Genomic DNA, 27709 nt, shown 5'->3' with positions numbered 1-27709 from the left:
AGGGGTGTGATCCGGGTCAGACCTATACTTTACCTGAAGCACAGTCTCATCACTTGTGACTGTGTTGTGCAGGCATATTTGGATTTGTTTCTTCTTTGGTTGGTAGTATTGCAATAGTGGGAACACTCTGTCAGAAGTGTCATTAGTCAGATTGCTATTCTGAGCAAAGAGGAGTTTTCTCAGCATTATGTGTAGTCTCAATGTTTGTAATGTGGAAGTGCATGGTATTTTGTGAGAACTGGAATAGCTGTGTTCAAAGCAGGATCAAGAAGACCAAAAGTGAGCACATCAGAAGATCAATATCTCAAATTTTTATGTTTTCGTGAAAAAGAATCACAGTGTCTCAGAGGATAAGTAGCATCTCTTTTAACTAAATTCCACCGCCCCTTACTCTCAGTTTTCTGAACTTTTTGTATTATGTGGCTAATGCCAAACTAAAAACATAACAAGAGCCACCATCAATACCACAATTATTATTTCACCATAATCATCTTCATTTTATCGGTTAATCCGATTCCACACATTCACAACACACATTATATTTTTCGCTGTCTATAGCTCAACTGTATTGTCTTACTAGAGTAGTTTATAAATGTTTTTTACATCGACCAGTTTGCAGCCTCATGCTTTCTTTGTGTGGGAATTGAGGTCAATTAAATCAGAATTTTAGACTTTCAAACAACAGACTGATCAAATTCATTTTAGTCAAAGTCTCTTTGAGACTTATTAATTTGTGAATTTCCTCAGGTAAACTGAGGATGGTGCCCCTAAATTAACCAGTGCAATATAGCTATATTAGTAGATACTCGACAATTGTATTAGAGATTTCTGGCAGTAATAAAAGGATGTATGTAAAGAGAGAGAATGGTGGTTAGGATATTCATGTAAGGGTTTGCTACTCTAGAGTTCAATATCTACGCAGACTCAATTCTATTTTATTTATATAGTGGCAATTACAATTCAGATTGTCTCAAGATGCTTTACAAAACCCATACGCCTGAACCCCCAGCACATGCCCTAAGGCAACAGTGGCAAGAAAAAATTCCCTTTTAACGGGAAGAAACTTTGAGCAGAATTCAGCTCATATGAGGTGACCCATCTGCCGCTGGCTGCCTGGGATCAACTCTACTAAGATGAAGAAGCACTCAAAGCACACAAGACACACTCCACCCTCTGGTTTGGTTTCATAGGATTCATATTGCAGCAGGATATTGCTGACTGTCACAAACTTTCATCCACAGTCACTCGACTTAATTCCCAATAAACATTTATTGAAAAACCAAACATTCCTGACCTGACAAAAAGCTCTCTGGACATTGTTACATCATGCTGAGATAATATGATCTATTGGCAGGGACAGCTGGTATAAATGGGCTAACAGGGCTAAGCCCTCCCAAGCAAATGTGGTGCACTCAAAATGTAAGATCACATTTGTGTTTATACATATTATTAAGCACTGTATTTTTTTGTTAATTTTGAGGGAGCAAACATTCCAGTAGTGAGATAGAACACTCACAATAATTAATTTCACAATAATTGGGGTCAAAACCCACGGTTCACTAGGAAGAGGGAGAGCGGAACCAATGTGCTCAGGTGTTGTTGCACCCAGGTTCTTTTGGGTGTGGGTTTCCGCCCATCTCCTCAGAGGAATTTTGGGAAGAGAAACAATCGGTTCTGTCTTCATGCCTGTGAACCTTTTGCCTGTGTTTTCCAGGTCAGTACACTTTGAAAATCACACAAAATGACAAGGGAAAGTGAGGTGTCTGGTCGTGCGAGTGAAACATGCTTCATGATTGTGTTTTGGCGTACTTTAATGAGTTAATGAGTGGAGTTTACACGTGGCAGCGCGAGTAAACGCGCGCACTGCGCCATTTTATAATACGGCAGATGCCGCGCTCTGAGTTTATGTGGCTGTTCCTGTGGCTTTGTGCACATGTTAATGACATGGTCTGTGACATTGTTCAACAGTATTTGAGATGTTGGGACTCTGAACACTTGACAAGTATTTAGAAAGATATGTTATTGTTGTGCTATTTTGATAACAGGTTACTGCTTCAGTTTATTGCAGGAATGCAGAGTAAAATTAAGGGGAATGAATGTTATGTTAATGTAGATTTGTATTTAAGCAATGTGTTGAGTTTGTTACTGTTTCCTATGCAGTGTGTGGATGTTTGAGACTAAAAGCAGATTTAAGACCACTAAACCACAGTATGTAAATGGATTAATTGTCAGGATTGCACTATATGTTACACTATGTAATAGTAGCCATGAAATCAGTACAGACACTGAAAAACACTTGAACAAATGCAATTGTTTAACTGATTTAACGTTTGGGATAGAAACTGATGAGTGAATGTGAAAAGAGCCATGCTGCTGTATTTTATGTGGATTAAATGCTGTGGACTAGACAAAAGGACACTGAAACAGGGGCATGAGTTAAGAGTTGAGACTGTTTATGATTTGATAATTGTGTTTAATAAAGTCAGAGGAATTTTGGGAAGAGAAACAATCGGTTCTGTCTTCATGCCTGTGAACCTTTTGCCTGTGTTTTCCAGGGAGACGTCAGACCAAAATCTTTTTGTTGCTGTGGTCGCAAGCTTTGAGGCCCGTAACACAAACACAAAAAAGATCAGAAAATTATTTTTTAAATAACTTACAACAGATTGCTTTAAGTTTAGGTGAAACCAAAGGTAGCAACAGCACCAATCAGTCAAAAGAAAAACATAAAATATCTCTAAATGAGCTTATTTTTTAACAGCCCCAGCAGATACCATCCGCTTTCATTCATTTCGTTTTTGTAAGTGATTGACAGGTATCATGTCACGCCTCCGTGATTTACTGATCATTTGGGCTAACTTCAGTCAGCCCACAGGCCACTGATTTTTGACCAATAACAGCGAGTTAACACAGTGGTGCTGCTATTTGTGCCAGAGTTGGGAAGGAGGGAGAAAAAGTTAAGCTATGACGGGTGTTAGCATGAACGAGGTGCATTATTTGATTTCTTGTCCATTTTCCTCAATGTCTTTGGAGGAAAAGCTGGAAGTTAAGAAACTGGGATCACATCAGCCAAACGATGTTCAAATAACTCAACGGGACAAATGACAAAATTGTAAGTTTTGCATTTCTTGGTTTGACAGAAAGGACTGGCTAACGGCAAGTGTAGCTAAGAATTCACTTTTCTGTTTCCCATGCTTACTTTTTGGAGGAGATACTGCATGGACTCAACAAGGAATTGTGGATTTGAAAAATTAGACAAAATTAGAAAACATGAATGCAGCACAAGTCACATCGGAACCAGCGTCAAGCTGCCCATGTTAGGAAAAGTTATCATCGCCTGTCAGCTGGATGAGGGCCACCGCATCGCTGTACAGAGGCACAACGAGCTGGTGAAAAAAATAGGCATTCACTATCAAGGATTGTGGACCGTATTCAATTTGTGGAGCACATGAGCTAGCTTTACGGGGGTCTGACGAATCCCCCACTTCAACCCAATGCGGTGTATTTCTGGACCTGGTTGATCAATTTTCTTTTTTAGACAGCCAGTTAGCAGATCACCTGTCAAACACACAAGTTGCAAAGTACATGTCCAAGACTAGCCAAAACAAGTTGCTTGATTGTATGTTAGCAGTTTATGAACAAAAATTGACTGATGAAATATCACAGACGGCATTTGTGGCTGTGCAAGCTGATGAGACAACCGATGTGGCATGTGTATCTGTATGTGTGTGTGTGAGAAAGAGAGAGAGAGAGCTAAAGTATAGTGTACCTGTAATTGATGTAACTGTGTGTATCATAGGTGATGTTAACTATTTAATCAGAATTATGCATTTGTTAGCCCACCTAACAAATTTTACCACCAGCTTACCACTGCTTATTAGTCAGAATAAACTGCTGGCTGAAAGCAGCTCAAGAGCTGCTGTCATTAAAGCAAAAACTGTTAAGATATTATCATTTGTAATTCAACACGTTGTATCGAATTTGACAGAAACTTAGGATAAAAGAATCTTCGCTCATGGTCTCAGACTTTTGGACCCAACTATATTTTAATCAAACATCACATCACCTTTTTTTCTTTGCGATTGGGTGACATTAACAAAAACTTTTTTAAGCATTAAGTATTTTGCAAGAGAAACTAAAAATGATGTTTTGCTTCAGTTTCCCAGTGGAGTTCACAGTTATTTTCAATCGTAAATAAACATTAGAAATATACCCTGAGCAAAAGAGCAAAATATATTCCTATCGTCAACTGCTGCAATATAATGTTTTCATACACAGTTATGTCACAAAGGACGCTGACTCAGGAGAGCCAATGGCAGTCATCTAGCAATCCCCACTGCACTGTAGTCCCCCTTTTGGAGGGGGAAGGCGTCAGGAGTAAACCTGGAGAAAAATGTGGAATCGGAGTCCCTAAGGCAATTTGACATTGCACTCAACCTTGTTCTGGCAACTCCTGCGACGTCACTGGTGCCAAACTGTAATGGGACTGCTATTCCTTTGGACCCATCACTGACGTGGAGAGGAGGGCCGTGCTGCATGGGCAACAGTTTTTCCTCCATTTAACACTGCCTAGGCTTACATCCAACACCAACACTAACGCTGATACCTGGATTGGACACTCCAGCATCGCTGGACAAAACATGGGAAGCAACAGTTACCGGTTTTAATCCACCGCTCGATTGGCGTGGAGCGCAGCGCCAGGGATTGCTCCCAACGGTGGGAGAGACGTTCGGATCTCACTGGATAGCTATCGCCTGCCTCAAGCTTGGCAGCCCCCAGCCAGTAGGGTGCCGTCCCACCACGGTCTGTCATCTCCATTGGGTGCATGGGATTAGGAAACCATCTGAAAAGCAGACTGCAACCTTTGCACCAAGCAAATACAAAAGAAGTCAGCTGGGATGTTGGAACGTTCGAACAATGATGACCGGCCTTTCTGTAAACCTGCAAGATATCAACGACTCCAGGAAGACAACCGTCATTAACAATGAGCTGAGAAGACTCAAAGTGGACATCGCTACCCTCCAGGAAACATGACTTGCAGTCCCGGGCACCCTGAAGGAGATGGACTACACATTCTTCTGGCAGGGGAAGGGCTCTGATGAGCCCAGAGAGTACGGTGTGGGCTTTGCAATGAGGAACAGCTTGCTGAGACTGGTTGAACCAGGCAGGTCCGAGCGCCTCCTGACTCTCCACCTTAACACCATCGCAGGCCCAGTCACTCTAGTCAGCGTGTACACCCCGACACTATCTGCCACACCAGCTGCAAAGGACGTGTTCTGCGAGAACCTTGCATCTGTTATTAGGAACATCCCAAGCAAGGAAGAAGTTGTTCTCCTATGCAACTTTAATGCCAAAGTGGGTGGAGATCATGACTCATGGCCCTCTTGCCTTGGTCAATTCAGAGTGGGCAGAATAAATGAGAACGGACAGCCACTATTGGAGCTGTGCACCTTTAACAACCTGTGTATCACCAACTCCTTCCTCCACACCAAGCCTCAACACAAAGTTTCTTGGAGACAAAGCAATGGCACCAACTGGATCTGATTCTGCTACCATCAAGAACATTCTCCACACACGTTCTTATCATAGCACGGACTGTGATACAGACCTTTCTTTGGTCTGCTGCAAGATCAGGCTGCAACCGAAGAAGTTCCATCGCACAAAGACAAAAGGAAACCCTCGAGTCTATGTCAGCAAGATGTCTCAACCGGACCTTACAGAGCAGTTTGCTCAAACTTTTGAGAAGGAATTTGGCACCTCGCAACCTGGTGACTCAGCCACAGAAAAGTGGGAAGCTCTGCATGACACCATGCACTGCACTGCCTTGACTATCTTTGGGAAGAAGACCTCAAAAATCACATGACTGGTTTGAAGCCAAGTCGAATGAGATGACCCCGTCATTGAAGCCAAGTGTGCTGCCCCCGCAGAGTACAATCAGCCACCTAGCGAGAGGAACCTACAGATTCTCAGGATTGCCAGGATTGCTCAGCAAACTGTTGAGCACTACACAAATGAGTACTGGACAGAGCTCAGTGAGAGCATCCAGACTGCCGCCATAGCCGGAAACATCAGGGGAATGTATAACCGCATCAAGAAGACACTAGAACCTACCTCGTGCAAGACAGCCAACCTCAAATCCACCACCAGTGAAGTAATCACAGATAAAGGCCAGCAGATGGAGAGATGGGTGGAATACTACTCTGACCTCTGCTCCAGAGAGAACATCATGTCTCCCTCAGCTCTTGATGCTGTTGAGTGCCTGTCGACCATGGAAGAGCTAGATGCAGAGCCAACTTTGGAGGAGCTCAGCAAGGCTATCAACAGCCTGGTCCCCGGCCAGGCCCCTGGTACTGATGGGATCCACCAGACCTTTTTCGATCTCAGCCACCTCAGAGCCAAGACAAAGGTTAGTAAAGTCATCATCAGAGACATGCTGTTCGCTGGCGATGCAGCATTGGCCTACCCACACCCAGCAGGAGCTACAGGCACTAATGGACCATTTCTCCAAGGCTTGCAAGGACTTCAGACTAACCATCAGTCTAAAGAAGGCCAATGTCCTGGGGCAGAAAACAGTGGATCCGCCAACCATCACAATCAACGACTTTGAGCTCGATGTAGTTCACCAGTTCACGTACCTTGGCTCCACCATTACTGACAACATCTCCTTGGATTGAGATCCACAAGAGGATCGGGAAAGCAACTACAACATTTGCCCACCTCACTTCACGAGTGTGGACCAACCCCAAGCTGACAGTAAAGACCAAGATGGCAGTGTACAATGCCTGTATGGCAGCGGTTCATCCCACAGCGCCAGTTCTGCTTACCAAAAGTGGCCCACTTGGCGGCTCGCATTCCACGCGACCACATATGCCAGACAGGAGAGAAGACTCAACACCTTCCATCTGAGAAGCATCCGCTGTATCTTGGGCATATCCTGGCAAAGCAGAGTGTCTAACTCTGAGGTCTTATCCCGAGCCAACCTTTTAACTTTGTTCACCCTGCTCAGACAGCATAGGCTGCGTTGAATAGGCCATGTCCACCACATGGAGGATGGTCGCATTCCAAAACACATCCTGTGTGGAGAGTTGATACCTGGGTGGAGAACCAAAGATTGCCTTCAGCTACGTTACAAGGATGTCTGCAAGAGAGACATGAAGACCCTCGACATCAACACCGAGTCCTGGGAGGACCTCGCAGTCAACTGTATGAGGTGGAGAAGCACTTTGAATCAACACCTCAACTCAGGGGAAGTGAAGCCGACTAACGCAGAAGCAGAAAAGAGGGCCCATAGAAAGCAGTGCAATAACCCTAACAGACCACATACAAATGCAAATTTTGTAACAGAGATTGTCATTCCCGCATTGGTCTCCTTAGCCACAAGCAACGCTGCAACAGCCAGACGGGACAACCAGGATGGACACCCATGATCAACTCTGATTGACGGAGGCATATTATGTCACAATAGGCCCTTAAGAAAGACACATAATATTTCAATTGTTTATTATCAGCAATTAGTCAAATACATGTAAACAAATGGTAAGAAAAGGACAGAGTTCATCATCAACTTTGTTTTTCACAAGTTTATCAGTATCGCTTTTAGCACATCCACATTCACACCTCCAGTTTTTTTTGTTTGTTTTTTGAGTAACGTGCCATAAAAAAGGAAACATAATATGACAAATGACATGTACACAGATATTAAATAATAAAAAAGAAATAGTTTGCACTTTATTTACAACTCATATTCCAAGAAATATAAATTAAACATTCCATTAACTTACGAGCCACAAATTCGACAGAATATTAAACTGCCATTCTCTGGCAATCATATGATGTGTCAGTACTAATAAATACACTATCCACTCTGGGTGACTGGACTTTTAGCTTACATTAGGCAGTTATTTCAGGCAGCATTGTATGGTCTCAGTTTTCATTTCACAATATTCTTACACAGTGGTAGTTCCTGAACTGTTTCTTCTTTTCCATTATGGCAGCTTTCCACTGCAGGTACTTGGGACAGGCACGAGGTAGCACAAATGTTTACCAGAATGGCCTCGTTATCAGCGCTTTCAGCCTCTCTGTTGCCATTATGAAGTAAGATCCAATAATTTTGAACACAATTATCAAGAGGGCAGAAAAAAAAATAGTGGTTTTTGTCCTCTCCAAACTGATCTAATTAGCATCGAGAACTGCACAACATTTCACAGCCACTCAGAAGTACCTTCTCTATAGTAGGCACTTTTTCTTCCCACAAAACGACCCTTAAAAAGGTTCTACAAGGGACATTCCATGCAGTTTCACCACACTCAAAGGTTCAGGTGATCCTAAAATGGCAGTGGAGACTGGTCTGATAGAAAAGCTTCTGAAAAGTATTATATGCCATTCGACAACACCAGCAGTGTGTAAGGGTTGAAAGAAAGCAACCAAAGTTCAGTGACAGGGATACTCTGAAATATATGACAAAAGTTATTTAGATGAAAACTTAATTATTAATGAATGCATGGATAAAACGTGAGAATAATTTCTTTCTTTCTTTTTCTTGACTGAGAAGAACTTACATCAGGAATATGTACCGGTGCATTACAGCATCCAACATTGGACTGCAATTAAGGACTAAGTCAGTTGATAGAGACAGAACATCTCAAATATTTGAAGATGTGTAAAGTCAAAATGAGTCAAGAATCAAACTTATCTAAAATTAGAAAAAAAAATGGACCACTTTCTAATAAGGTTTTTGTTGTTGTGTTGTTGTTAAAACAATGTCTTCATTAATGAAAGAAATAATTTCCTTACACTTTATATCATTTATAGGGCATTAACATGAACAGCTCCTAGGCTGACAGTGTAGGTAACTTAGGTTTTTAGCCCCCTAAAAACTGTCAACCTCCACTTGTAACTACTCATAGATAAACCATTTATTGGTTATTGATAAAGCCATTATTTAAAAGTTACATACCTTTGTTAAATTGTGCTTTAGTAGAAAGTCAAATATTCTGTGTTAAAAGCACCATGTAAGTTCTGGGACTTCTGTTGGCCGAATCTACAAAAATAAGTCTGTGTAACCTCACCTGGCATTGTAAATCTAAGTTTGGAGGAAATGAGAAGTACAAGAGGTGAAAATTGATGGTTCTTTTGAACATTCATCAGAAAGATAAGATAGAATAAAACTTCTTGATCCTTCGGGGAAATTTACAGAAATTTGTAGTGTTGCAAAGCTGCAAAATTGAGTTTAGTAGGTAGAAGCTGCGTTCATGACCAACGGTGTAAATAACCATAACAGTCTAAAAATGATGCACTAATATGGGAAATACATACATATATTGAACTGTATCACTTTCCTGTGGTGAACAGCATACCCATGTGGCTAAGATCAATAGTCTCATTCAGGCCTTCATGCTTACTAAATTTGCATGTCTAAGTTCTGCTACACAGGAACTAGTTCTTTCACTATGTTGTCTCAGTATCAGAAATAAGTGAATGTAGTTGTTCTGAAGTGGCCATACTTAAAGGCAGAGTGAAAAGTTGTCTTTGTGTAGAGGGAGAGCCTCCTGGAAGACAAATTGTTTAACACCTGAAAGATGACAATAATTTTGAGATTTAAGCCATAATATGACATTTTTGATATTAGATGTTTGAATGTCCAACAAGATTAAATTCAAATCTCAGATATCACAGGCCCTCATCATCTTTGTGTACTGAACCACCAGGAGTAAAGATGCACAATTAATTAACTAATCATCAGTGGTGAGATTTACATAGTCTCTTCTTTCTTTCCATGTCCCAGGCTAAGGCTTTTATAGAACACATAATTTCTACAGACTAAGCAAATGGATGTGATGTATATTTAGAATTTATGAAGTTAAAAATCATGATATTAAGTCACAGTCAAAAAATCATTACGATTAAATAAACTCTGGCAGAGTTTGGGACTTGTAGCTGTACAGACAAGAAAGGTTAAGTTGAGACTACACAAAAAAATCCTATTTACAATGAGTCTCATTGTTTCACATACAAGAGGTAAAAGAAGAAAAATATTAACATTGGTGAGTTCTGTTTGCAAAAAAAGTCTTTTTTTTTTTTTTTTACATTTCTAGCACAAGACTGTACATCATCTTGTATTGAAAGAGGCAGTTTTCTATGGCAAAGCTAGACATAAGTACATAACATGCTGCACTAATATAGTGCAAAATTATGCCTGAAAAAACAGAGACAGGACAGGCAGGCAGAAGTAATGTTACTCTGGGATTCATTAAACTTACTTTCGTTTTCTGGTTGTATTTTTTTCTTGTGAGGTACATCCAGGCCATAATTATACAGATGATTTGAATGTTTTTGTTGTTATGGGACAAAGACTGACAAGTGAAACAAACAATGCCACTCACCCGTGACAAAATTAACAAATCCCCAACAGAAATTTGTGCTTGCACAGCAAAATCTTTGTTTTGGAGCAAACCTCTTCAATGGTTTGAATATTACTGATTGTAGTAGATGGCAGAGAAGCAAAGGCAGACTTCCAGAAGAAGATAATTCATGAAGGCTCCTGTGAAAGAAACTACTAGAATGAAAATAAAAAAGAGGAGGGGATGTCAAGGCTGTCCATGAATGTGGATTCTGTGCCTTGATCTTTGAGGTTTCATTTTCTGTCAGAATCTTCATCTGCATGTTGGTTGATCAGCAGTGCCCCTGACTTGAAGGGATGCAACCCAGTGTGCCCTGAAGGAGGACAAATGTCTGAAAGTCAGTGTGGTAAGTAGGAAGGCTCCTACATATCAGCGTCTCCATCATAGGCCAAAGTCAGTGGCTTCAGTCTGTTGTTCATCTGCCGTCGCTGTGGTTTCTTTGGCTTTTTGCTGTAGAATAAGCAAACAGCAAGCAAAGACGTTTTAGACAATCTTGTAACAACTGATGAATGGTATTGTTGCTGTAATTTTTCTCAAAAAGACTCAGCAGGATTGGTCCATAATGGGAGAAACATAATGGTGTTGAAGCTTTTGTATTTGTTCATATTTCCACATCCCAGACTTGACTCTGCATTAGGTTGGCCCATATGTGTTAGAGCCTTGTGATGTGAATGGGAATGGATTATCTCATTCACTTCAGCATCAATCATTCAATCTATAGATGCTTTCGTCTTTGTCTCACACTTGCCAAATATTAGTCACACATTTTGCAGGGTTGGTAAACTCACTTCTCACCACATGGATACACTATTACTACCTGCTTTCAATGTCAAGTACTGCAATATGGGGAAACTGCCCACCTAATTTTCAATCTATACTTTTTATTATTTGTCAGCATGTATTGTAAATACCCATAGATATCAAATCTACTGTTCCATGTGTCAGCATCAAAAATTATAGCACGTCTCCTAAAGATGTTTAAGACTTTGGTACAATGTGTCAAGGAGGAGTCGCATGTAGCCACAGTGGTCATAATGTAGCTACTGTGGCTTTATGTAGCTGTAGAGGGGGATAGTGGAAAGGTAGCATGACCTGTAGAGCCATAAAAGCCAGATTATTGGCAAATGTGCCACTTTAAAATACACTAGAATTATCCTAGTACAGGGGAAAAAAAAACTATGTGGATGGGTTTGAGTTTGGGGTCAGCTGTTGTCATAGTAAAGGAAAGACAATATTAGTTTTCCAGGTTTTAGCCATTAGCTTTATTGACCCAGGGCTACAAGGTGACGCATTGTCTCACAGCTAGGAGATCCCCGTTTCTCGTCCCGGTTAGGGCGTCTGGGATCTTTCTGTGTGGAATTTGCATGTGGTTTCTCTCCGGGTTCTCCGGCTGCCTCCCACAGTCCAAAAACATGCTGAGGTTAATTGGTGATTCTAAATTGTCTGTATGTGTGAATGTGAGTGTGCCTGGTTGTTTGTCTCCAAGTGTAACCCTGTGATAGACTGGCGACTTGTCCAGGGTGTCCCCTGTCTTTGCCCTAAGTCAGATGCAACAGGGTCCAGCGTTGTTTGTGAGGATTAAGCGGTGTATACATAATGGATAGATGGATGCTTTGCTTACCCATCCAACCCTTTGTAATGACTACATCTTTGCTCTGTTTCCTAAAAAAAATAGTAAAACTTTGACCCCTAGAGGATCTAAAGATAAATGTAAAAATAAGTGGTTAAATCGGGATATGACAATGACAATGCATGCTGCATGTTTTGAGCTGTCGAGGGAATCTACAGTAACGGGGAGAAAATGCAATTTTGGATTCAAACCCATGATGTTTTTGCTGAGATATGACAGTACAAACTACTTTATCACTGTGTCACATCCACAAGGGAATTTCTTTTCTCTGCAGCTCCACACAACAACTTAGGATTTTAGAAGCAGAGTGGTCTAACCCACAAAAAATCGAAACTGAATTTTTTATCATTTTCATGGGACAGTGAACAACAGCAGGCCACTACGTGATCACTTGACAGCGCTTTCACCTTGACAGTCCTGCAGATGAGTCGGACAAACACAGCAGCCTTCCCTTTTATTTCGAAAACACTTCAGTGAAAAGTATTTCTGAAAGCATTTGAGGCAAGAAATAACCTGTGCAGTAGCTGAATCTGTCCTCGTTTTAGGTCACCGACGGCTAGTTTAGAAGGTTGAGGACAGTTTCACAATGCGTGTGATCTCCGCACGCCGCATCGAATTTGCATAAAGTAGTCCAGTCTACTTTATGCAAATGAGCTGTGCCCGCTCCAGGTAAACACACTAGATCAAAGCTGGAAACACATCGCAACTAAACCAGCATGCCACATGCGATGCGTGTCCAGCTGCGATCCGGTGTGTTTACCTGAAGCAGGCCACAGCTCATTTGCATAAAGCAGACTGACTTCTACTGTTCAAACATGAAAATGTTACCTTTCTACAGGTATTTGTTTCAAAAGCTTTATGTTGTAAAACACTGAGATTTGGACATTTGTGTTTCTTGTGTCTTAACTTGTCATTTTGTAAAGATGTTTTTTATGTTTGCTATTTTTATTTGATTATTTGGAAATACCATAATTTGCACATTATTTTATATTTTTGTCTGTATGATCACATTTCTAAAAAAATACATCGGACATTACAATCAAATTCAATAATCTTTTCACCAAATACTTTTTAACTCCTTGAGTGATTTTTTGGATGACTATTTTTTACTTCTACTTCAGTGATATTACTTTGAAGTAACGTTACTCTTACTTGGCCCACTGTTGCTTGTGCGCTGTCATGTGACAATGTTGTGGGCCGCTAGTGACAGCACACTGTCTGTGCGATTTTCAGATGCGGTGCGTTGCTTTGCGGGAAAATCGCATCTAGTAGACACGCACCTTTAGGATGTTGAGTGATGGATGGATTAACTGACCTACATAAGTTTCAGTTCTGTAAATGTTAATGAAATGTTCAGTCTCACAGGAAAGATTCCACACAGCTAGAGAATATAAAGAAATCACTGTGGCATTCTGTGTAAAATTGTTAGCATTAAGTTAAAGTAAATACGCAATTTAGGGTAAATGCAAAAACAGTGTTATGGTTCTCAGGACAAATCACAATATTTGCAGTCACTGTAGACAGGCAAAATCATTATCTTTAAATTAGATCAAAAGATATGAACAATATTCAGTGGCATGATGACAATATGAAGAGAATGAGTATGTGTTGAAATGACATGTAAATGGGCAACCACAATATGGCAGAAGTGAAACAAACAAAAAAAGTGGAAAGAGAGAGATGTATGCCAATTTTAAAGATGTGATTTTACAGACGCATGCTACGTATATCTTACATGGACAGAATTACCAATGAAGACATTTTAAAAACACTAAACACAAATTATACACTACTGAACAAAATTAGGGAACAGCAAGCAATATTTTTTGGACACATCTTAAGGAAGGAGACCCTGGAATACGTCATCACAACGAGAAAAACTGAGGGGAAGAGAGGACGAGGCAGACCGAGAATGAAAATGATAGATGGACAACAGTCACAATTCAGAAAGCAAAAGATTGGAGGAGCTGGAAAGAAATGATCGCCTATGCTGAATGGCATGGCACTTGATTGATTGATTGCATGCCACTTTGACCACTGGCCATTCACCTCTTGCATTCATGATCTGTGTATTGCTAAAATTTAAGCTGTCGGTCTTCAACAACATTTTAAAAAATGAGATCATTACGACTATAAAAACATTCCATTTTTCTCTTTTTCAGGGCTCACTGCTAGAAAGTGATAGCAGTAATAGGAGGTGTAGTACAGTGGTACTGTAAAACCAGTAACAATTGGTTTCAGTCAAAATCTAACAAAATCCAGGTAATGAGCAAGCTGTTGTAGATGTAGATGTTGTAGTTTTTATATTCAAACAAAGACTACAATTTTTGGGTAAACACTGATTATGTTATTTTTCTCATTCTTAATTGTTCAAGTGAATTTAATCATGTTTTTCTTCTTCAAATGAAGAAAAACATATCTTTTGTTAGTGATACTAAAAGAGCCAGGAATTATTTGCTTCAATGAAATAAATTCTTTGTTTTTTTTCCTAGATTTAACATACCTACAAAATATAAAACGTACAAAAATATGGAGAATGACTTTGCAGTGAAACCCTTCAGTCAGGTGGGGTGTGTAATTGATGCTAGACCGCTCACCTCCAGGAGGTGATCCACAGAAAACAGTGATCAGGCACTTTGGACGTTTGAGCATGTTACGATGTCAGGTGAATTGAGAATCGGAGGGTAGGTGACTAAGTGATGAGAGTTTCAAAGTGAGGTGGTGGTGGTGGCAGAGACTGCTGCAGCTGTGGTGGTTGTATCTGTGATGGTGGAGGCTGTTGGAGCCGTGCATCATATTGCTGTTGTTGGTTTTGGCTGTGTCGTTGTAACTCATCTTGCTCTAGTTTCTGGCAGGCAGGACAGGTGTAAGGCACTGTGTAGCTGTTTGGGTCCATCCAGTAATCCCCATCTGAGGGGGACTTGTAACTTGACTTGCAGCAAAGGCAACAATCACAAAAACTGAGCAGAGTGAGAGTCGAGGTGGAGAAAGAAAAACAAGAAATGAAAGGACAAATAAGAGAACTTAAAAAAAGATGAAAAATGAAATAAATGCAAAAACATGAGCAGTGATGCAATGGAGAATAAATCCCATTTTTCTACATTATAGAGTTGACCTGCAGAATTTCACCAAGTCAGACTGACACTGCACTCAAGACAAAAGTTAAGCCTCATCAGAGATGCGAAACAACACAGATAGAACTCACAGCAGTAATGACAAAATAAAACTAAGTAATTGAGAAATATTTGATGATTTGTATATTCATACACACGTGGACAAAATTGTTGGTACCCCTCAGTTAAAGAAGGAAAAACCCACAATCCTCACTGAAATCACTTGAAACTCACAAAAGTAACAATAAATAAAAATTTATTGAAAATTAAATAATCAAAATCAGCCATCACTTTTGAATTGTTGATTAACATAATTATTTAAAAAAACAAACTAATGAAATAGGGCTGGACAAAAATGATGGTACCCATAACTTAATATTTTGTTGCACAACCTTTTGAGGCAATCACTGCAATTAAATGATTTCTGTATTTGTCAATGAGCGTTCTGCAGCTGTCTACAGGTATTTTGGCCCACTCCTCATGAGCAAACAGCTCCAGTTGTCTCAGGTTTGATGGGTGTCTTCTCCAAATGGCATGTTTCAGCTCCTTCCACATATGTTCAATGGGATTCAGATCTGGGCTCATAGAAGACCACTTCAGAATAGTCCAACGCTTTTCTCTCAGCCATTCTTGGGTGTTTTTGGCTGTGTGTTTTGGATCGTTGTCCTGTTGGAAGACCCATGACCTGCGACTGAGACCAAGCTTTCTGACACTAGGCAGCACATTTCTCTCCAGAATGCCTTGATAGTCTTCAGATTTCATCGTACCTTGCACACTTTCAAGACACCCTGTGCCAGATGCAGCAAAGCAGCCCCAAAACATTACTGAGCCTCCTCCATGTTTCACCGTAGGGACAGTGTTCTTTTCTTCGTATGCTTGGTTTTTGAGTCTATGAACATAGAGTTGATGTGCCTTACCAAAAAGCTCCAGTTTGGTCTCATCTGTCCAAAGGACATTCTCCCAGAAGCTTTGTGGCTTGTCAACATGCATTTTTGCAAATTCCAGTCTGGCTTTATTATGAGTTTTTTTCAGCAGTGGTGTCCTCCTTGGTCGTCTCCCATGAAGTCCACTTTGGCTCAAACAACGACGAATGGTGCGATCTGACACTGATGTACCTTGGCCTTGGAGTTCACCTTTAATTTCTTTGGAGGTTGCTCTGGGCTCTTTGGATACAATTCCAACGATCCGTCTCTTCAATTTGTCATCAATTTTCCTCTTGCGGCCACGTCCAGGGAGGTTGGCTACTGTCCCGTGGGTCTTGAACTTCTGAATAATATGAGCCACTGTTGTCACAGGAACTTCAAGCTGTTTAGAGATGGTCTTATAGCCTTCACCTTTAAGATGTTTGTCTATAATTTTTTTTCGGATGTCCTGGGACAATTCTCTCCTTCGCTTTCTGTTGTCCATGTTCAGTGTGGTACACACCTTTTCACCAAACAGCAGGGTGACTACTTGTCTCCCTTTAAATAGGCAGACTGACTGATTATGAGTTTGGAAACACCTGTGATGTCAATTAAATGACACACCTGAGTTAATCATGTCACTCTGGTCAAATAGTTTCCAATCTTTTATAGAGGTACCATCATTTTTGTCCAGGCCTGTTTCATTAGTTTGTTTTTTTAAATAATTATGTTAATCAACAATTCAAAAGTGATGGCTGTTTTTGATTATTTAATTTTCAATAAATTTTTATTTATTGTTACTTTTGTGAGTTTCAAGTGATTTCAGTGAGAATTGTGGGTTTTTCCTTCTTTAACTGAGGGGTACCAACAATTTTGTCCACGTGTGTATATACATACATACATACATACATATATATGTATATATATATATATATATGTATATACAAATCATCAAATATTTCTCAATTACTTAGTTTTATTTTGTATTTCATATATATGTATATGTATATATATGTATATATATATATATATATATATATATATATATATGATGAAACTCTGAATATACGTAATGAACCGGAATGAAATATGGAATGAGATGGCAACCAAATAACCCATAATGCATTTTGTGTTGACCAGCGGCAAAGGCCAAGGAGAAAACTTTCAGAGGTAAAACAAATATTTTTGGGAATACTACTATTATTGTGACACAAAATGTAGTTTTGAGATTGTTTCAAGTGCAAAAGTAGTTGTATAAACATCAAATCTGTGGTAAATTTATCAAGATAAAGCCTGATTAAAAATATATACCTCACATTAAAGTGTAGTGATGTTTGTGCTTCCTCCAGACCATAAACCTCTGGATGTTGGAGGACAAACAGCATCTCTGTATGTAGAATGCAGATTAATGCATTATAGTAATGTTAATAATGAAACTGTCAACCCATCCATCCAGTTAATGAGGTGTATTCAGATAAAACACACGTGGTCCTATAAAAACAGTCCTGCATTAGGTGGTGTCCTCGTGAATGTTTACTATCTTTTCAGGCATCAGGTTCTGAAGTTTTTGTGGATGCACTGACAAAACTGAAAATGAGACGGTTCAGTCCAACTGCATCACAAACTACAGCTGTCAGTAAATCAACGCCTCAATAAAAACAATAAATAAACATTTCTAACAATCTTACAAGCCTGAATACATGTAACTGTTTTTATATTAAAACGTGAACATGCAGGGCTGTGTTGTTATATCTGATTCCATTTCATTGTTTTTCACGGCAAAGATTATCTGAGCAAATGAGCCAAGACGTCATCAAGTACGCTGGTGTTCCAATTGCACATGAACCGAGATGAGCTCTCCCATTCTCGGGAGTCTGTACTTTGGAGTCGTGCATGCAAGTACGACTTGCGTACTTGGAATTGAGAAACAGCATCAGAGTTTCATTCCATTCATCCATCCATTCTCTATACACCGCTTTATCCTCACTAAGGTCAAGGGAGGTACAGGGAGAACATGCAAACTCCATGCAGAAAGATCCCAGGGCCAGGCCGGGATTTAAACTGGGGATCTTCTAGCTGCAAGGCAAAAGTGCTAACCACTACGTCACTGTGCAGCCCCAGTTTCATTCCATGTATTCAGAATTCTAGATTCTCTCTCTCTAGCACCTATATAGCACCTTTTTAATCTAATCTAGATTCTACAAAGCACCTTACAATGTGTTTCTCATCCACACACTCACACACACTCACACACCATACCATCATTAGATGGTTGGCGCAAAGTTAGCCAACCTCTTTGTAATTATAGGGTTTCTGCCTATGACAGTATGGAGCTATGTATGGTGTTTTTTAAAGACAACTTGCCTTGGAGTTCAGGGGATTAAATTAAATACAAATCTAGGTAGATTTATTATGTTAGATTTACTTTCATCAATTGTTCCATGAAAAATCTTCTCACAACATTACAGGATAAAGATAAGGCTTAATATTATTATGGAGTCCATATCAGAGGCATAGATACTCTCCAGTCATTCTTGTTTGCAAATGCAGCTCGTTCTTTCAGGGTGATCCCCATCACATCACTGAAAGTAGATGAATCACACCATGAGTGATAACTGAATTGATGATGGTGAAATTAAAACACATTTAAGTCTTGGTACATTACCATGCTAAGTATGTCATGGAGATTATAAAGATGAGCAGCACGAACGCTCCTGCTGCTACTCCATATACCCAGGTCTTCAGCTTCCCATCTGCACAGAGAATCACAGAGACATACAATGTCTATTAGTACACTGTATAGCAGGTGTCAGCAAATTAGATTTAACCATAGACCAGTTTTTTTCAGCACTGTTCAATAGGTGACCAACATAACTGGATCAACAGACATGGTTATCTACTGTATGTTAGAAGTTTTTATCTGTTTGAGTATTTTCATTTCTCGTATTTTATTTCATTTAAGTTAGCTTGTATACTGCACTGAAAGAGCTGTAGTTAGTGTTGCTGTTGCAACAGTTTAAGTAGCGTGCTTTCTGTGTTAGACTGCCACCTATTTGTATTTGAAATGCAAAATATTGACTACTGACTATATTACTAGATCTTCCTCTGTGGAGTTTTGATGTTCTAATTGTACCTGTGTGGTTTCTCATCGGGTTCTCTGGCTTCTTCCCACTACAAAAGCATGCTGAGGTTAATAAGTGATTCTAAATTGTCCATATGTGTGAATGTGAGTGTGCTTGTTTGTTTCTCTCTCTGTGTGGCCCTGTGATAGACTGGTGACATGTCCAGGTGTCTTTTGCTTTCACCCCAAGTCAGCTGGGATAGACTCCAGCCCACCACAACCCTACAGAGGATTAAGCAGTGTATATATAGTGGAATGGATGAACTATATTATTGACTATCATTAGATGTCAGAATGTCATATATCTCAGGATTTACTCAGCCTTGCATTTGATTGTTATCTACATTACATTTCTTGCCAACCACAGCTGTTGGGATATGTTACACATTCATGTGTCAGATGCATGTCATTGCAGTTGCTGCATCAGTGTCTATTTTAAAAGACAGCTTTCTACATGGCTGTATTTTGGATGATATTTTGTGTTTGTCTGAGCTGATGGGGGCAGCAGAGTCCCACACATTGCAGTCTGTGGAATTTGTCCATATTTCATTGTTGTACTTCAGAGTAAAGAAACTGTTGGTCACTGAATCAGCAATGTAACACAAAGGTGCACAAGTCACCAACACAAAATCTTTATCACCATGTGGGGGAGAGAAGACTATAAATTTGTTATACACCAACACTTCCATCTCCAAATGAACTGTGATAATGACAACAAATATGCATATATGCAACGCACTGTCATGTCTAGGTTTATTCCAATATAAGTCGTCTTCTGCTCTCATTATCAGAATGCACCATTTCTCATCATGATTCTACAGTCTATGTTACAAATTAACAGTCATTTTGTTATTCAACATGACCAAAACAACAGATGTCACAGTACCTGGACCAAAGGGCTGCAGGAACCAAGTGCGTCCCACCCTGCCTGGTGTGCTGGCTGCAGGCTGGGTGGGATTAAAGGCTCGGATGGTCTTGACATCAGCCTTGTTGTCTCCTGCAGTGGGGATCTCTAGTACAGGGATGACAGTACACTGGTCCAGCACACCATCAGATGTCATCACCTCTGTGTAGCCTTCCTCGCAGCCACAAACACCGACCTGTCAGAAGAAGTAGCAGGTTTTAACACTGACATGGACAAACAAACCATTTACTACTTAAACTGTTCGATGTCATTAGAATGCCAAAACAAACGCGAGTAGATTCACCGTCAGATCTTGAAAGAGTGTTTCCTGTGGTCTGAAGAAGTAATCGTATATTATATTACACAGATAGATAGATGGATAGATCCTCCTAAAATGAACCTCCTAAAATGAAAATGATTTGAAAAATTGGTAGTTTTTTGTTCTTATTTCCTTTTGTTAACATTTTACAGCTCTTGTGATTTGCCCTGCGACCCCTCCAGGACGCCAACCTCCAGGATGGAAACTATCATGGAGATGTTGAGAGCACACAGGTCAAACTGGATAAATGAACACAATGGGGTATGTTAAAGAATAAAGGTGAAATGATTTTGAAGAAATTCTTAAATTACTTTCCTCAGCTGATTAATGTCTGCCAATTGCACTCACTTGAATACCATGCTACTGTAGTTTTATAGAGCATTGCTAGTAAACATGACATGAATGATAACCTTGTCTTTTCTTTCCTTTAGTGTTTCTTTGAATAACTTCCTTTATATTGTGTTTTGTTTTAACGATTTCTGATTGCTGACAGAACTCACAACAGAGTGACCCAGTGTGACCAGAGACTATAAGTATATAATGAATGTTGTTTAATATATGTTTAAACTGTATTTTGATAAATACAACTATTTAAGCTTAGGAAATTAAGCAGGATCTTTTAAATGTAGCCCCTGAATCTTTTGAGAAATCTTAAACTTCTCACACTCCTGTACACTTTTGCTTGCAACCTATGGAACTACAACCCCTCTCCTATAAGGTGAGTTGATTACATGATCATTTTACAGATGGAAATGTCTGTGACAGAATGAAACGGATGTAGTAACATAAATAGGAAAGAACTTCCTGGTTATGGGTCATCTTCCTCAAATCCCCTCTGAATCTTGCTTTTGAAATTGTTTAAACAACAACCATCTTCTAAAAGTGTCCATTACAAGGCCATGTCAATCTGGCCACTTATCTTTGCAGCAGAGGTTGTCGACAGTCCTCTTGACACCAAAACCGAGATCCAGACTTTGCTGGGTCCATATTATTTCCTGTGTAATTAGGTTAGATAGTTCCCTTTTGCAGGTCTTGGTTCTGTGAGTGAAAATGTCCGGTAGTTTGTCTAATATGTCTAACCAAATGGGTCATACAAGTGGCTCAGTGTGTCATACACTGAGTGTGTGAACTATGAAATGCCAGAAAAATAACATGTATTGCTGCTGTATCCATCAGTGGCTGCTTGTTAGTTAGTGGAGCATCACACCAGTGTTGGTGTTTATTCTTTAATTGGATCTTTTTCAAACAAGCCTGATTTTCCTTCTTTGGAAAATAAGGATGGATTTGGACTTCCACCAATTTGGTTTTCTACTGGTGGACTTCAAATCAGGGCAAAAAAAATGTGCATGTGTGGGGAAAGCTTTGTAAAAGGCTTGTACTCTGCATTAGCTAAGGGTGTTTAGAAACATGCTTAGAAGGCATTTATCCTAAAGGAGTGATTGGAAAAGAGTACCTGATCCCCTATACATCCATCCATCCATTCTCTATACACCGCTTAATCCTCATTAGGGTCGCGCGGGGTGCTGGAGCCTATCCCAGCTGACTCGGGCGAAGGCATTTCTGTCGCAGGGCTACATATACAGACAAACAATCACAGTCACACCCACGGGCAATTTAGAGTCATCAATTAACCTCAGCATATTTTTGGACTGTGGGAGGAAGCCGGAGTGTCTGGAGAAAACTCACGCATGCACAGGGAGAACATGCAAACTCCATGCAGAAAGATCCCATACCGGGACGCGAACCAGGGATTTTCTTGCTGCAAGGCGAAAGTGCTAACCACTACACACTGTGCAGCCCTCCCCTATACAGACAAATGTAAAATGTAATATAAATGCTTGCTTTAAAATTAGAATGAAATACATACAGAATTTTAAAAAAAATCATAGATCACCTTTGCTAAAATTTTAATTTAGCTGTTCAAACCCATGCTATATGCCAGGCAGTGCATTGGATTGTTTGGTGAATGCAAATGTGTGTGTGCACAGAAAAGCCACCCCTCCTCCACATCCCTATATCTCATCCCCGATTCTATTCATCACACTGCAGGGGTTCCCCAGCTCCCTGACAATCTCTGGAGGCTAATCAGCCTCAGAAATTCCCGTTGTGCAAATCGAAGCTGCATATATGTCCAACAGCAGACAGACGAAGAAATGAGGAATCATTTACATCTCCTTAGTTGCAAACAAAGGGAGAGAAGTGCAGTTTAGTACTGTGTTATCATTATGTACTAGTATATCTGGGTGTTCACTCTGGTAGGTGCTGCTACAACGTTCATACATATAGCAAATTGACATAGCCCTCATCCTCAACTCACATCTCAGAATTATACAACCACATTTTAAACAACCGAACTCATCTTCTGTTCTATGATGTACAATACAATAATTTTGCTCTTTGGAAATAAGTTAGTGATTGCTAACTTCTTCATTTTAAATGATTTGTATCACTGTTTTTCTGAATGCATTTTGCAATTAAAAAAATACTTTAACAGCTGAGCCTCGAAAGCTATATAAATATAACAATAATTCCTTGCATTTTATGCCTATTTGATAACAGAATTTGAATTGAAACTTGTATTACCAGTTGTGTGACAATGGCATTAAGAAATGAGACTGAAAACATCATCTTGGAAAAGTACATTTTTAGTTTAAAATGGTTGCTTTTATTAAATGTGATATGATTTATCTGATTTTAGAAATAAAATGGTTTGAGTTAAATCTCTTGCTTTGGTCAAATTATATTTATTTTCTAAAACTAAAAGCATGTCAATTAACTGTTTCAAGCTTTGTTTTTGCAGTACATTTAATTACTCATGCACTCTCAAGTCGCATCTATGCAAAAGGAAAGTTTTATTCTTACGAGGAAATGATTTCTTCTACCAGATGTCCATGACATTTGGCTTGAAGCTTTTTTCTTCATCCTTATGTCAAGTTGTTTGTATTGAGGCGATTATGTTGTGTAGGAATACCAGAGGAGAATTTAAAGTGGTATTCAGGAAGCATAGGAAAGTAATCAATAATATTTTGCTCAAATAGCTGTCACACTAACATATTCAGTTGACTAAGTCCTGCCAGTTACAGTATAAGACACAAGCTTTTCTTTGCAACCTGTAAACGGTATTCCATGTATGACTGTCAAAGCAGGGGTGTGTGAAACAGTCTAAGTCACTTCTCTCACCAGCCTTTCTATACTCATGATGGCTTGTATGCCACATTGCCTTTTGTTTTTTCTAAGCTTTTGCAGAACTTCCTTTATGGCTTTTCTTAGTTTCACTCCCTCCATGTATTCTCATTTTGAAGGGTTTCTCTGGTATTGTACTTCCTTAAAGTTGGGAACTCACAAGAGAGTAAATTTTTTAAAAATCACATTGAAGCTCTAGAGGCTATAATGTCTGTGTTTCAGTCCTTAGTAAGTGTGAAATGTCAAAACACTGGATTCTACTTTCCAATCTTATGACATCTTAGTGTTCAGATCTTATCTGTATTTGCCCACATGAAAATTTTTATACAAACAACAAGTTTGTATACAACAACATACTATTGCTCTAACACCATTGTCAGGGTTGTTTTTCAGATACAGACACAAAACATTGCACAGCTTTTTGCTCAGACACAACATCAAACCCACTGTCTGCAGAACTGACAGCACAACCAAATGTATGATCTGACAGCTGATTACTACTTAGAATTGCAATGACACTGTGATATTTTGGATGAGTTTTGTATGTTAGAATTTTTAAGAATCACTTTTTAAATTAATGTTATTTACTGCTGTGTGTTTCTCCTGTGATGCTCCAGTTCAGATGCGTTAAGAAAAGATAATGGGAAAAACTTACAGGTGGCAAAAAGAATCTATCAAGTTTTTGTGTTTTTTACTTTCTTATATTTTCTCCCGTTAACACAATTCATTATTTTTCCTTAAATGATGAGCAGCTTTCATCTCAACAGGGAGTCTCAAGCTCATTCAGGTCTTCAGCACACCATCTCACAGCCATATTATAGGGTCTCAAGACACAGCTTCGAAGCATTGAACTATGAATTAATTTTATGGAAATAAGACATTTGTGTGTTGTGTTTTGACTGAGAAATGTTTTAATGTACCAGTCACCATAATAGCTGCAATTACATATTGCTAGCCGTGGCTTATAGCTATATGCTTTGATTGTTTTGTCACCCTGAAGGCTCTCAGCTAGCAACCAAAGCAAAACCTGTTTTTTTTTTGTTCATAACATCTAAGCAGGCACTAACGGGTTTTAGTTTAGATACCTGTACAAAAAATAAACACTTTATGGTGTCTCGTTAACATTACTTGATGTTAATTAGATGACAGGAAACAGCAACAGATACAGAGACACTCAGCGACAAAAAGGTGTGAAAAGAAAACACCAGAGCATCCTGAAAGATACAGTGAGAAGTAAAAACATATGCAAAAAGACTGTTAAAAACACTAAAAGATGCAAGGAGGTAGCACCAAGAAAATAAAGGTCAAATTATAACAAAATGCAACTTGCGATCTGGGACTTTCCATCTTATTATTCAAGTTCACAATTGGCTCTAAGTTTGAGCATGACTGAATTACTCCTGTATTACAACTTGTTTGAGAAGAACTGTAGGTGAGCTGCTCGAATTGTAGCAAGAGGCTTAGTGGTGGGTAGAAAGACTAGATAAATCTGCACCTTTTAAAAAAGTTAGTGGTTACATCTAAGCCATTTTAAGGCATAAAAATATGATGATGAAAAATAACATTTCTAAATATGTTGCTTAAATAGAGAGATGAGTTTTTAAGAGTTTAATGGTCAGCATGGTGCTTGAAAAGATATTAGAAGATTAAAATAAAGAAGCCAAAAGATTCCACATGATATCTAAGTACACAAAGATAAAACAAAAAATGAAGATACAGAGAGCTGCCAAAGACACCAAGAGATAACAAAAAACACCAAATGTTGCTGAAAGATACCAAGAGATTATAAAGTATGTCAAAAAAAAACTTGGAGAGATGTGGATGGAAAGATGACAATAGAGAAATAATGAATGTGTTGAGTGGTGCTACATGACAGTTTTTCTCAGTCACTTTGGTACAGTTCCCAGATCAGAATTGAAATTCTCAAAACTACTTGTTCAGTCTTCACATCATTGTGCCACTTGTGCACATCAAAAAAGCAGTTTCTCATTTCTTTGAACAAGTTGCAAATGCTTTGGTATGTCCATGCAAAAGAATATGCACAATTCTCTGCTGTTTCCTACATTATCATTTGCTTTTGTCATGTTGATCAAAATGTATTGTAGTGGGTCTCTGTTGAATAGTCTCACTGCCAACAACATTTAGGCATTAGTTCATCGCACAAGTCTTTACAAGCAAAAGGTTGAATAAGTTGTCATAATATGTCAAGGATATTTCTATACATTTCCATTAGATGTTTTTTTCTAAAGGTGTCCTTAATTGATAAATTGGTTCCTGGTGAATCTTGAATTTTTCTACAAAGGGAAATGTGTGAAGAGTTAAGGTTTTCTGAAATCGCTCAAAAGCGCAAGAGAAGATATCTGTGATGTGGATGAGAATTTGTGGCCCAACAGACAGGAACGGCAGGAGGTGCAAGAAGACTGCACTGTAATTCCTACAGCACTGCATGTACAGTTTCCCCTAAGGAGATTGTCCTATGTTCAAATTTCCACTTTCCTTTTTTCTTTGTGCTATGAAGTGCTGTTTTCCTTTCTGTATTGAAATGACGTGGTCTGTCAACAAATTACACACAGTAAAAGCATAAATGTGAATCTTGTCCAGTCTCTTGCAATCATACACTAAGGTGTAACTTACAGTTTACAGTAATTGTCATCAAAACTTTAGCCATAGTTTACATCAGAACATCCCTCCAGAGTACACTGTTATAATGACAGCATGACGAAGCAATTTGACTGTCTTATCCATACACAATGACACAAGGACTTGTCCTTCTGATGGCACTGACAGGTTCATTGACACAGATACTTACTTTTGAGAGATGAACTAAGGATATTGAGCAAGAGACTGGCTCTTGAAGGTAGTCCATGGTGTTTTTGCTATTTGTACGAATTGTTTTGAAAAATGCACTTACTGTTTTGCATCGGGGATGATTCGAGAAATGTACCAAACTGACTGAGAAAAACTGTAAGAATTGTTGATTGTTGTTATTAAAAAGTGTTTGTTTGGTATTTGGGATTGTAACAGGTTGATACTTTTCAATTCAACTTTGAAACAACAAAATGAAATCTGACCGATCATACTGGGTTCATATAAATGCTTCTGGTTGAAATGCCTGCTACTGCACTTCTTAAAAGTTTATATAGGTGTATGGCTCAGTCACCTACTTCCCACTTCAAGCCAAAAAAAAACAGAACAAAGTTACAAGAAACTTGTTGATGTGTTTAGGCACATTATCTGAAACTGTGTCCAATCTAAGGCCAATTATTCAAGAGTAATAAATATATAACAAATGCAAATTGTACATACAAGTAGTCCCAAATCTGGTGCTAATAGCCCTACTGCTGTGACTATGTTTCACACAAAAAAATCAGGGAAAAACTCTGAGGTGTAACAAGATGTTTAATAGGATACAACGGAAAACCCACTACCCCACCAGTCTATGAAACTTGTGACAAAGGATCTCACAAGGGACTATACACAAAGCAAAATAGTAGCATTGTGGATAAAGAAGACTGGTTTTGACATAAGTATACTTTGTTTTCCACTATGCCATCCCAAACTTACCTCTGTGCATAGGGACCGGGGCTTGGTGCATGGTGGGTTACAGGATCGGTCTGCAATTGGCTTGGCTGTGACCAGGCATCCACCTACAGAGTAAAAACCAAAAGGTCAAACTCAGGTTCAGAAGCTGGTGGGTTTTTTTTGTTTTTTTTTATCATTGTAAGAAAACCAGAAACCAATGGTTACAGCCATCCAACAACAATATCACAGTCTAAGCATCATGTGATCTAGATTTCTAACTGTCTCAAGTATGTCAAACCGGAGGCAGTAAGTATTACAGCAGATCAAGGCCTCGATACTCCTGTTTTTCTCAAAGGCTTCAGCTCATTATCATGCACTGTGATACTGAAATAATTTTATAATTAGCAGAGTTTGAAAAGCACACAAAAATGCTTAAATCCTCAGACTAACTCAGCCACTTGCTTTTAAATTTGTACTTTGGCAGACACACCAAATTTAGGATAAAAGTGTACATCCATGCAGAAGAGGTTTAATACTCAAGGCAGGATATTTCTGTTCCTCCCTTGTGATGATTTACTGCTTTGAAATAGAAATCTGTCAGCTGTAGACACACCAGTT

The 27709-nt window shown here is 39.2% G+C and overlaps 1 protein-coding gene across 1 annotated transcript in view; it reads right to left on the bottom strand.

Annotated features, from left to right (window-relative positions):
- Positions 1-7480: 7480 nt before the first annotated feature.
- LOC110960248 (thrombospondin type-1 domain-containing protein 7A-like) overlaps positions 7481-27709 on the bottom strand; it is a 157162-nt gene continuing 136933 nt past the window's right edge. Inside the window, exons 22-25 of the mRNA XM_051955557.1 lie at positions 27134-27216; positions 20050-20263; positions 18708-18795; positions 7481-10847 (exon numbers count right to left, since the gene is read on the bottom strand). Of these exons, the coding sequence (XP_051811517.1) occupies positions 10760-10847; positions 18708-18795; positions 20050-20263; positions 27134-27216 (473 nt within the window). The 3' untranslated portion in view covers positions 7481-10759. The remainder of the gene's footprint in view (positions 10848-18707; positions 18796-20049; positions 20264-27133; positions 27217-27709) is intronic.

This window comes from Acanthochromis polyacanthus, chromosome 11 (genome assembly GCF_021347895.1).
Source record: "Acanthochromis polyacanthus isolate Apoly-LR-REF ecotype Palm Island chromosome 11, KAUST_Apoly_ChrSc, whole genome shotgun sequence".
NCBI lineage: Eukaryota > Metazoa > Chordata > Actinopteri > Pomacentridae > Acanthochromis > Acanthochromis polyacanthus.
Note: the sequence above shows the minus strand (reverse complement) of the source record. Positions and strands in the feature narration are given on the sequence as shown.